This window comes from Bos mutus, chromosome 22 (assembly GCF_027580195.1).
Source record: "Bos mutus isolate GX-2022 chromosome 22, NWIPB_WYAK_1.1, whole genome shotgun sequence".
In the NCBI taxonomy this organism is placed as follows: Eukaryota; Metazoa; Chordata; class Mammalia; order Artiodactyla; family Bovidae; genus Bos; species Bos mutus.
In genome coordinates, this window is record NC_091638.1 from 51,770,361 (window position 1) to 51,783,006 (window position 12,646).

At 50.6% G+C, this 12,646-nt stretch overlaps 1 protein-coding gene across 1 annotated transcript; it reads right to left on the reverse strand.

The window, feature by feature from the left end:
• Positions 1–1,229: 1,229 nt before the first annotated feature.
• On the reverse strand, positions 1,230–4,360 carry LOC102286079 (cathelicidin-4). Its single transcript, XM_070358963.1, has 5 exons — positions 4,157–4,360; positions 3,477–3,584; positions 3,268–3,323; positions 1,982–2,094; positions 1,230–1,306 (listed from the first exon to the last, which is right to left on the reverse strand). Exons 1-5 carry the CDS (start codon positions 4,358–4,360, stop codon positions 1,230–1,232), a joined length of 558 nt encoding a protein of 185 aa, XP_070215064.1.
• Between the last annotated feature and the right edge of the window lie 8,286 nt (positions 4,361–12,646).

A 12,646-nucleotide genomic window follows, 5' to 3' on the forward strand; every position in this document is an offset into this window, starting at 1 on the left:
TGTGTGGGCAGCATGACCCGCTCCTGCTCCCCCGGGGACTGTGAGTAACAGACTCACTCTGCACCAGCGATGGGCTCCCCACCTAGGGGAGCTCGCACCACAGCCATCGACTCGGACCACACTTGAATAAAGCCAAACACTGGGGACATAGAAAATGCCGGGAGACAGAGACACAGGGAGAGTGGGAGAGAGAAGGAGAGAAAGAGAAAGAGAGACACAAACACTTTAGGCAAAATGTAGGTGATCCTGAAAATAGAGAATTCGGAAGTTTATGCACTATTTTTGCATGCCTGCCTTGAGCACTGAACTGAGTGTTACTTCTAATCCTACCACTCTAGTCACTGCTTTTTCCTGAGTAATTTTCTCCCCGCAACACCTTCTTTCCCTCCTGCTGGGCTTGGGTCCCCTCCATTGCAGGAGAACTGACAAATCAAGCTTGTCTTGGAGAGATGCTCAATGCCATTCATGAAATACTGTCACTTGTCTTCTCAGGGGTAAGAGGTCAAAAGGTCAAGCAGCAGACTCTCTCCCCAGTCACTGTAGAAGGCATTGACAAGGCCCGGGACCAGTTCTGTCTCCTTCTCAAGGGTTGAGATGGAAAAACTGTTTGCATCCTTTCCTGTCTGCTATCAGAGGTCACATATGCAAGCTGAATGCCTCCTCCATGCCAAGGGACATCTGGTCCACACTGATATAAAACGTGAAAGGGCAAGATAGGCCTGAGGCTACAGGTGGGTTGCCATGGAAGCAGGACGGGCAACCATGGGAAGGAGTTGAAGGCACTTGTGACCTGGACAGACGCCGTGTCATCCTGATGAGTGGTCCCCCTCTCTGTTTGGGCGGGAACGTGCCAACTGTGACAGGCCTGATACAGAGTGCTTGCCAATTTCCATGATGTAAATATTCCTACCAAGGCTGATTTCAAGCTACTAAGAGTATAACAACCAGCTCAAAAATACCCAGACCATTTAGCAGTTGGCTCTGGCAAGTCTGTATCTTCGGGCACAGACCCAACAAAGCCCCCTCGGTTTCCTCTGTAGAGTTTCTTCCCTCAACTCGGGGTGATGTAGAGTGAGAAGCATGAGGTTCCTCTAAACTGCATGAAACCAGCCCCTCCAGCTCACCAAGAGAAGACAAGCCCAACAGGTAACAAAGTAAATGCTCTGTGAGATCCTGACCTCTGTCCCTCTCGGGAACAGGTTGGCCAGAAGCAGACCTAAGACAAGCATTTAGTAGAAGTCATTTGTTTGGGAGGCGATTCCAGAAAGCACCGGCTGGAGCGTAGAGAGGGGAGACAGGGCAGGACCTGAATCAGAAAAGGAGGTGTCAGTGAACACATCAATGAGGAAGTGGACAAGGGCTCAACCCGGCTGGGGATCTCAGGCAGAGGGGTGAAACATCTGCAAGCTGGCCACCCAAGGAGCAGGGAAGAGGAGGTGTCTTTCCATCAAGTACCCCCAGTGGTTAGTTGAAGCTGCTCCCTGGATTCAAACTCCCCAGTGCTTCCAGTCTGCCCCAGAGCAAAGGTCAGCTGGAGAGTGGGAAGTGGGCAGGACATGGGCAGTGTCTGAAAGACTTGCCTTGTCTACACAGGCAAGTAGACATGTGACCTGTGTGTCACTCTGTGCCTCTCACCCTCATGCGAGCTCTTCACCCTGATGGACAAGATGCTTGTATTTAATGGTGCAAATTTTAAACCATGTGACCCCTAAACACAAGCCCACTGCTTAATCTGGGACCCAGCTGAGGAAACAGTGATGTGTCACAATGCCACAGGAAAAACCAGGAGGGGCAGACTATTTCAGAATTAAGGGCCAGAGGTACGTCCTGGGCGTTGCACCTGCAGGCTCAGCCCTGAGACTGAACTTCGTCTCTGTGAATGTCTAACAAGGTGGGAAGCCTGGCCCCTCATGGACTGTCAGCTCCATGAGAGCAGGAACAGTATTCCCACCAGCTCTGCACCCACGGCAGGTCTCCTTACGTCCTACTGGGTGTTGGAGGAGGAGGCCAGGGGCGGATGAAGGGCTCGGGAGGGACCCGAGGGTGGGGACGCAGTTCTGGAGCTCCTGGGGCTGCTGCCTGCCTCGTGCCCTCCTGGAAGGAACAGGGGCCTCATGCTTCTCTGTGTTCACAGGAGTGACCTCACACACAGACATAGATACACACATGCACATACACATACACCATACACAGACACACACAGACACACAAACACACACACACACAAACACATACACACACAAAAAACCACACAAACACACACACACACAAACACACACACACACACAAAAACCACACTCACACACAAACACACACACACACAAACACATACACACACACAAACACAAACACATACTCACACCCCTAACAGGTCCCAGTAACTTGGAAGAGGGGAGACAATTGAAATTGAAGGCTGAAGGAAGTTGTTTTCACAAGATTTTGTTTTTCAGATGCTGACGCAGGGCAAAACTGATCCCAAGAGGTCTTCCCTGAGCTTCTGATTCACCAAAAACCCCTATGAGGCAGTTATCTGCATATCGTTCAACTGTGGCCTGGGGAATGGAAATGGAGGTACTATTTCTGGAGCTAACCGTGGAGCAGGGAGATTGATAGAGGGAACCACTGCCAGGGACTCTCGTGGGACTGACGGTGATGAGCCAAATTTCCTGAAACTCTTAAGCTGTGAACCAATAAAAACAGGTTTCTGGTGAGAACTGGGTGACAGTCAAGACATGGCCCATCCCTTCCCATCTGACATTCCATTTGTGGTGGACTCCAGGAATCTTGGGGTCCCCGTTCACCTCTGGCTATGACCCTTGGCGCATGCAATTGAATCCTTACACCCGTAAACAGATGAGGAAACTGAGGCCCACAGGAAGCCTGGGCCTTTCCAGGGTCCAAGCCCATCCCAGCAAAGCTGGACGGAACAGAGGCTGAAAGCCCATGAGTCCAGTCAGTACCTGGCATGTTCACAACCCCCTGGAGGCTTTGTGAAAATCCAAATGCCTGGGCTCCACCCCAGAGTCTGATTCAGGAGGTCTGAGTGGAGCCAAGAACCTGCCTCTCTGTTAGTTTCTTCCTGGGGGCCCCGTTAGACCACACTGCTCTAAGGTATGCAGAGCCAGGACTGGAGACCTAGGGCTCGGGAAGGCAGGGGCAAAGTCTGCTCTGGACTGGGGTGGGGGTTATTGATCCAAAGCACGTTCCAAACACCACCGCATTGTCAGCTGCACACCACGGAAAGGGCCACTCACCTCAACGGCTTACGTGAATACATCGTTCCAATGGTCCACGGTGACTGTCACCCCATATTCTTTCAGCACCTGGAGAAGGAGGCTCGACATCAAACTGGAACTCCTAGGCTATAACCCGCCAGCCACACCCCACCTCACCCCAGGGACGAGAAATTGTCCCCTGAAGTCCCCGGATCAGCTTCCTGGAAAGCATCCTCCTTCACTCCCAGCCCCCAGGCTCACCCCATTCTCCTTGAAGTCACACTGCTCTGGGGGCTGCAGGCTCAGTCTGGGGCACACGGTCTCCTTCACCCTGAAGCTCACAGGCTTTCGAGCTCCCGGGTCCTCCACCTGGTCGAGGATCAAAGTGGGGAGACTGGGCTCGGCTCATGTTTCCTTCTCTGATCTGTCTCCCTGCCCCCAACCCGGACGGCAGCCTCTCCAGCCCCCTGTGTGTCCGGCTCTGGGCTTGGTGCTGGGAGCACAGGGGAGGGGACAGAGCCCGTGCCCGGCCTCACGGACACACAGAGAGCAGGAGCGGCCCTCACAGCAGCGCTGATGGCAGCGCCTCCCCTCACAGGGGCTGAGGGAGGTCAGGGCCACCTGCAGGAAGAGCCCTTGTCACTGGAGCCTCCAGGCTGACAGAGCTCCCCCTGGCAGAGAGACACTGAGGTTCAGAGGGGATATTAGGAGGGAAGTCACCTCACAGAGCCTGTGACCCCCCCATCCCTGGAGTTCCCAGAAGTCCAGGGAGCCTGAGCCAGGTGTGCAGGGCGCCTGTTCCCATAGCAGAGATGCTAAGGCAGGAAGCCTGGTGCTGGGAGATGACCCAGGTCTGGGAAGGTTTCCTGGAAGAGGTGGGAACCCACCTAGAGGGAAAAGTGCCTTCCTGACAAGAGGACCAGCCTGAGCGAAAGGGCGACAGTGTGGCCAAGGCTGGGAGGAGATGGCTCCAGGAGGCGGTAGAGATTAGCTTCTGAGGACCTCTCATTGAGCTGATCCACAGCACGAAGCATGGCCTCCCTGTAGCTGAGGGCCTGGGCGCTGGCCGAGGGCAGCGCTAGTCCCAGCAGCAGTAGCCACAGTGACCACCGCCCCAGGGAGAGGCTGGCCCTCTGGGTCTCCATGGTCCCGAGTCTGCCTCCTCCCAGCCCGAGGGACCCTTCTTTTATGCCCAGTCTGAGCCCTGATGCAAAAGCTCTACCAGGAGTCTTCCTGACCCGCCCCATCCCTGCCCTCCTCCCAGGGTGTGGGCTGGTCTTACCTCAAGCCTTGCTGTTGCCTCATGGGATTTCTGGGCAGTGGGCAGGGAGGCCCGTTTGCAAGGTGAAGAAATGGTTTCTCCATCTCCTGACAACTTCTTGGCCTCTCCTAGATCCCATGGGGAGTGTCACCGGCAGGCTTGCTCAAGAAGGTTGTGTCCTCCAGGAGAGGGAGGGACCAGGCACTGTCTGCATCCCCTCTGCCTCCACACCATGGGCTCCTCGGGATTCAGGGTAAAGGAGTGTATTCAGCACTCAACCTCCAGCTCTAGGCACTGCCTGGCACACAGTATGCACTCATTTAACATTTGATGAGTGGATGACAGGACCAACCCCTTCTGAGCCTTACCCACCCAGCCTGTCCCTAGGCAGCCATCAACCCCACACCATCCTGTCTTTGGGACCAGCCATCAGCCTGTCAGGAGCTTGGCTCCATCTGTCCTCTCTCCTGGATTCATCTCCACTGTTTCTCAGTTAGGAAGTTCGCCTCCAGGTTGGAAGAGAATGGATACATATATACAGATGGCTGAGTCCCTTTGCTCTTCACCTGGAGCTATCATAACATGGTTTGTTAATCAGCTATGTGTGCATGCATGTGTGCTCAGTCGCTTCAGTCGTGTCTGACTCTTTGAGACTCTTTGAGACCCTACGGACTGTGGCCTGCCAGGCTCACTATCCATGGGATTCTCCAGGCAAGAATACTGGAGTGGGTTGCTTTGTTCTCCTCTAGCTTAATCAGCTATACTACAATACAAAATAAAAATGGTAAAAAGTAAAGTCCTCCTTCACAGATACCCACCAACAGGCATTGCCTGTTCAACTGACCCCTCCCCAATCAAGCATAAGAAAGGTCATCTGCACTGTGACCCCAGTTCAGTGCCCTCTCTACACTCAAGGCTACCCAGTCCTCACTGGATCCACATTCACATTCAAGCCTTGTCTTCATCTCTACAGACTCGGGGGACCCCCTGTCCTCCTGAACTTGCCCCTGACCAATTCTCCCCTGTCCCTGCTCTCCTGGATCCCCTCCAACTCCCTGGGGGCTCCTGCTGAGTCTCCTCCAAGGACTCTCCTCTTAGGAGGCAGAGCTGGCTCAGGAGCATCTGGGCTGCTTCTCCTCCCAGTCTTCACACATTCCTGGGGATGGCCCTTCTCAAGACACCAGTTCTCCTGAACACGCATCATGGCTCTGTCTCTGGGTTCAAGACTCCATGAATGCCCTGGTGGTCCACACCTGGCTGTTGGCTGGGTGCTGCCACAGGAGCCCTGAGCTGGAAGCCTGGGAGCCCCACCTACTCCTTCTTCCTCCTGAGGACACTGCCCTGACCTCCCATCACCCCTGCCCTAGGCCTACTCCAGGCTTCTCTCCTCTCAGTGAATCCACAATCTCAAGATTCCATCTTCCCCGATTACCAGGCTCTCCCTGACCACTGTCCACCTTCCACATTATTTTCTAGGGGCTCCAACACACTGCCCATTTGACCATGTCACCACTGCCTCCCAAGCCCACACTCCCCCAACTTGGCATCAGGGCCTAGATGGTTGCTGTTCTTAGCTGTCCTCACCCCAGACTTGCGGGCCTCGGGTGTCAGGCTGCCTCATCCCCCCAACCCCTCAGGCCCCTCGGAGCCCCCTGCTCGTCTCCCATCTCTGCCTCTGATCCCTCTGCTTGCCCTGACCTTCCTCCTTGGGAAGCCTTCCCTGATGTCCAAGGAGACTCGGCACCTCTACTTCTTGGATCCCACAGCCTTCAGGAAGTCTCTTCTGATTTGACCTCAAGTGACTTTCTGTCCAGTGCCCTGATTGGGACACCACGCTGGGGTGGCCAGTGTGGAGGCGGTTTGAGAACACAGATGGGAGGATAATGAACCAAAGGAATAGAGGGGCCACGGGCCAAGAAGGAAATTCTTGTACAGGTCTTGGGAGGAACAACCATGTAACTGTGAGGTCTGGGGTAACTCTTGGACTCCTTTGTTCCTGTGGGACCCTTGGGGGCTTGGACAGGGCCCCTCGGAAGGTGGAAGCTGGATGGATGGCACTGGTTACACATCAGCCTTGGAGAAGGAAAGAGAGGTAGGCCTCTGTGTGATGTGGTTTCACAGTCTAGGTATTGCCTCAGAGGCTTTTTGGTCAAATTGTATCCTTTTCGCAAGTCACTCCCCAGGTCAGTAGGTGCCCAATATGCTACCGGAGATCAGTGGAGAAATAACTCCAGAAAGAATGAAGGGATGGAGCCAAAGCAAAAACAATACCCAGTTGTGGATGTGACTGGTGATAGAAGCAAGGTCCGATGCTGAAAAGAGCAATATCGCATAGGAACCTGGAATGTCAGGTCCATGAATCAAGGCAAATTGGAAGTGGTCAAACAAGAGATGGTAAGAGTAAATGTCGACATTCTAGGAATCAGCGAACTGAAATGGACCGGAATGGGTGAATTTAACTCGATTAACCATTATATCTACTACTGCGGGCAGGAATCCCTCAGAAGAAATGGAGTGGCCATCATGGTCAACAAAAGAGTCTGAAATGCAGTACTTGGATGCAATCCCAAAAACAACAGAATGATCTCTGTTCATTTCCAAGGCAAACCATTCAATATCACGGTAATCCAAGTCTATGCCCCAACCAGTAACGCTGAAGAAGCTGAAGTTAATGGTTCTATGAAGACCTACAAGACCTTTTAGAACTAACACCCAAAAAAGATGTCCTTTTCATTATAGGGGACTGGAATGCAAAAGTAGGAAGTCAAGAAACACCTGGAGTAACAGGCAAATTTGGCCTTGGAATACGGAATGAAGCAGGGCAAAGACTAATAAAGTTTTGCCAAGAAAATGTACTGGTCATAACAAACACCCTCTTCCAACAACACAAGAGAAGACTCTACACATGGACATCACCAGATTGTCAACACCAAAATCAGACTGATTATATTCTTTGCAGCCAAAGATGGAGAAGCTCTATACAGTCAGCAAAAACAAGACCAGGAGCTGACTGTAGCTCAGACCATGAACTCCTTATTGCCAAATTCAGACTTAAATTGAAGAAAGTGGGGAAAACCACTAGACCATTCAGGTATGACCTAAATCAAATCCGTTATGATTATACAATGGAAGTGAGAAATAGATTTAAGGGCCTAGATCTGATAGATAGAGTGCCTGATGAACTATGGACTGAGGTTCGTGACATTGTACAGGAGACAGGGATCAAGACCATCCCCATGGAAAAGAAATGCAAAAAAGCAAAATGGCTGTCTGGGGAGGCCTTACAAATAGCTGTGAAAAGAGGAGAAGTGAAGGGCAAAGGAGAAAAGGAAAGATATAAACATCTGAATGTAGAGTTCCAAAGAATAGCAAGAAGAGATAAGAAAGCCTTCTTTGGCGATCAATGCAAAGAAATAGAGGAAAACAACAGAATGGGAAAGACTACAGATCTCTTCAAGAAAATCAGAGATACCATGAGCTCGATAAAGGACAGAAATGGTATGGACCTAATAGAAGCAGAAGATACTAAGAAGAGATGGCAAGAATACACAGAAGAACTGTACAAAAAAGATCTTCACGACCCAGATAATCACGATGGTGTGATCACTGACCTAGAGCCAGACATCCTGGAATGTAAAGTCAAGTGGGCCTTAGAAAGCATCACTACGAACGGACAAAGCTAGTGGAGGTGATGGAATTCCAGTTGAGCTATTCCAAATCCTGAAAGATGATGCTGTGAAAGTGCTGCACTCAATATGCCAGCAAATTTGGAAAACTCAGCAGTGGCCACAAAAGGTCAGTTTTCATTCCAATCCCAAAGAAAGGTAATGCCAAAGAATGCTCAAACTACCACACAGTTGCACTCATCTCACATGCTAGTAAAGTAATGCTCAAAATTCTCCAAGCCAGGCTTCAGCAATATGTGAACCGTGAACTTCCCAGTGTTCAAGCTGGTTTTAGAAAAGGCAGAGGAATCAGAGATCAAATTGCCAACATCCGCTGGATCATAGGAAAAGCAAGAAGAGTTCCAGAAAAACATCTATTTCTGCTTTATTGACTATGCCAAAGCCTTTGACTGTGTGGATCACAATAAACTGTGGAAAATTCGGAAAGAGATGGGAATACCAGACCACCTGACCTGCCTCTTGAGAAATCTGTATGCAGGTCAAGAAGCAACAGTGAGAACTGGACATGGAACAACAGACTGGTTCCAGATAGGAAAAGGAGTTCGTCAAGGCTGTATATTGTCACCCTGTTTATTTAACTTATATGCAGAGTACATCATGAGAAACGCTGGACTGGAAGAAGCAGAAGCTGGAATCAAGATTGCCGGGAGAAATATCAATAACCTCAGATATGCAGATGACACCACCCTTATGGCAGAAAGTGAAGAGGAACTCAAAAGCCTCTTGATGAAAGTGAAAGTGGAGAGTGAAAAAGTTGGCTTAAAGCTCAACATTCAGAAAACGAAGATCATGGCATCCGGTCCCACCACTTCATGGGAAATAGATGGGGAAACAGTGGAAACAGTGGATGACTTTATTTTGGGGGGCTCCAAAATCACTGCAGATGGTGACTGCAGCCATGAAATCAAAAGACGCTTACTCCTTGGAAGGAAAGTTATGACCAACCTAGATAGCATATTCAAAAGCAGAGACAGTACTTTGCCAACAAAAGTTTGTCTAGTCAAGGCTATGGTTTTTCCTGTGGTCATATATGGATGTGAGAGTTGGACTGTGAAGAAGGCTGAGTGCCAAAGAATTGATGCTTTTGAACTGTGGTGTTGGAGAAGACTCTTGAGAGTCCCTTGAACTACAAGGAGATCCAACCAGTCCATTCTGAAGGAGATCAGCCCTGGGATTTCTTTGGAAGGAATGATGCTAAAGCTGAAACTCTAGTACTTTGGCCACCTCATTTGAAGAGCTGACTCATTGGAAAAGACTCTGATGCTGGGAGGGACTGGGGGCAGGAGGAGAAGGGGACGACAGAGGATGAGATGGCTGGATGGCATCACTGACTCGATGGACGTGAGTCTGAGTGAACTCCGGGAGTTGGTGATGGACAGGGAGGCCTGGCGTGCTGCGATCCATGGGGTTGCAAAGAGTCGGACACGACTGAGCGACTGATCTGATCTGATCTGATATTAGAAAATAATCAGCAACACACGTGGTTACTGGTGTCTGGCACTCTCCCTGTGCTTTCCTGCCTCTGCATCATTGCATTTCCTAAACCTTAGCACTGAAGTCCCCTTCCCCATCTTTACATGGGGACAGGTGGCTGCTCAGGGACGAGGTCTGATAAAGGAGTCCACCTTGGAAGAGAACTTGGGAGCACCTGGCCCATAACCGATGCTCCATAAAAGCTGTTAATATCAGCGGGGCCAGAAGCTGCCCCCAGAGGCTACCCAGGTCCTTAGACACTGGAGTCAGGCAGACAGGAGTTTGAATCCTTGGTTTGCCTCTCACCAGCTGTGACTTCCTTGCAAATATTCTGCTCTGGTGGAACTCTCAGCAGCGAGTGAGAGTGAACCCAATTCACATGGCCCCAGACACAACTGAGAAACCCCTGTGGCTCCATTTTCCTGCAGTTCTCTCTGCAGGCTCTTGCTTAGAGAGAGAGAAGCGGGGGGAGAGGGAAAGGAGGGCGCAGAGGAGCAGCCTCAGGCATGCAAGGACCTCTGTGGCTGCAGCAGCTGTGCCCTGAGACGGTCGGACCAGACCCTGGGATCTCTGCCCACGCCCCCTCCTAACCCAATAGAGGATCACCAGCCCAGTGATGGGAGCACAGGTCCTGGCAGAGGTTGCTGCAAGACTGTTGTCACTACCTCGTCCCCACCCTGGGGCGCCCACCTTTCCCAGTCCTCCTCTATCTCCCCTCCCAGTCTGGTTGAGCCAGATATCTTTTCCCATCATGCTCTGCACTTAAACCCTAACTGGACAAAGCACAGCCTCATCTGTGTTTATATATGTCCTCATTCCAGCCCAGAGCCCAAGGCCTCCCGTCAAAGAGAACAAAGTCGTGAAGAGAATGAGCAAGGCCAAGGCTGAGCGCCTTGACTTCCCATCCCTCCCTCTGCCCAACCTGCTGACCAGTGGTGTGAACGTAAAGCTGATTCTCAACAGCTGCCCTTTCTTCTCCTTGTCTGTAAAATGCACAGAAGGCCCTCCTCTCCTCCATGGAGAAATTTTCCCCCTCTGACCTTGAAGCTGATGGTCAGAAGGGTCAGTTTCCAGAGAGCCTTCTCCAACTCCTGGGGAAAAGAGCAGCTGCCCACTCCATACTACCCCTCAACATGGTCACTAGGAGAAATCCCGCACAGCACAATACATTATCGGGGTCCCCCCAGAAGTCCCACTCTTCAGAAGCCTCCCTCATGGATGTTCACTCACATGGCCGAGGACAAAGGAACCAAGATGTCTCCTGCATCTTCTTTTAGCCTGGGAACTGAAAACCTTCCAGACATGTGTGACTGGGAATGCTATGTCCATTCTGTGCCCTAGAGTGCAACCATTTAAAACCAATGATGTATAAACTCCACAAATATTTCTCAGTAGTGAAAGTAAATATATTTGGTATATTCATACAGTGGAATACTAGGTGGTAGTGGTTTAGCCGCTAAGTCGTGTCCAGCTTTTTGCGACCCCATAGACTGTAGCCCGCCATGCTCCTCTGTCCATGGGATTTTCCAGGCAGGAATGCTGGAGTGGGTTGCCATTTCCTTCTCCAGGGGATCTTCCCCACCCAGGGATCGGACCTGGGTCTCCTGCTTTGCAGATGGATTCTTTACCAACTGAGCCACCAGGGGAGCCCAGAATACTAAGTCAGCAATAAAAAATTCCCCAACTATAATTACATGCAAAAACATGAGTTCTCACAAGCATGTTGCATGAAAAAATTGTGCAAATGAGACTATATATGCTACAATATAATTTTCTATGAATTTCAAATCCTAGTTACACTGACCTAAGTGTTCCAAAGTCAGGGCCATGGTTATGGAGATGGGGAAGCAACTAGAAGGGGGATAAAGAGATTTCTAGGCACAATGTTATTGTGTTGCTTAGTCACTAAGATGTGTATGGCTCTTTTACAACCGCGTGGACTGTAGCCGGCCAGGTTCCTCCGTCCATGGGATTTTCTGGGCAAGAATATGAGAGTGGGCTGCCATTTCCTCCTCCAGGGGATCTTCCTGATCCAGGGATCAAACTCACATCTCTTGAATTGACAGGCAGATTTTTTACCACTGAGCCACCAGGGAAGCCCTTCGGTGCATTACACACATGTACTTGTATAGCAACAGTCTTATGGACTCTGTGGGAGAGGGAGAGGGTGGGAAGATTTGGGAGAATGGCATTGAAACATGTAAAATATCATGTATGAAATGAGTTGCCAGTCCAGGTTCAATGCATGATACTGGATGCTTGGGGCTAGTGCACTGGGACGACCCAGAGGGATGGTATGGGGAGGGAGGAGGGAGGAGGGTTCAGGATGGGGAACACATGTATACCTGTGGCGGATTCATTTTGATATTTGGCAAAACTAATACAATTTTGTAAAGTTTAAAAATAAAACAAACAAACAAAAAAACTCCATAAGTTGTGCATTTATTGTTAGTGCACAATTCCTATGTACATGCAATATGTCAGCTCCCTGGACCTCTTTGACTCCTGTGCTACTCTGACCACTTTGTAAAATCCTTGATTCTCCTGGGCTTACAGCACAGCCCCAACCCTCCCACCTGTTGTACCACCACCCTGGACACCTTGGGTCCTTCTCCATATCAGGCCCTGTACTTGACTCACTGACAAGGCCTGCTGACCTCCCAGACAGGGGCCAATTACATCTCCCTCCTCCAGGTCTGAGATGAAATACATTCATTTTTTGTTGCTGTAATCAGTGTTCACATACGCATGTTCATGGTCGGGTTCGGGTCATGGAGGGACCTGAGAATAAAGATGCTGTCCTGGATCTCTTAGCCCTGCTGCCTGCCCCCCCCCGTCCCCTTCTGGAAATAACAACCACTTCTGTACTGTGCATTTGTGATCACGCACACACCAAAACACTTTCACAGACACACATACACACACACATAGGAGGGCTCCCAGAAGTAAAGATTTGGTCCCACTAAGCGAGAGGAGACAAGTGAAATTAAAGCTTGGAGGAAGCTGTTTTC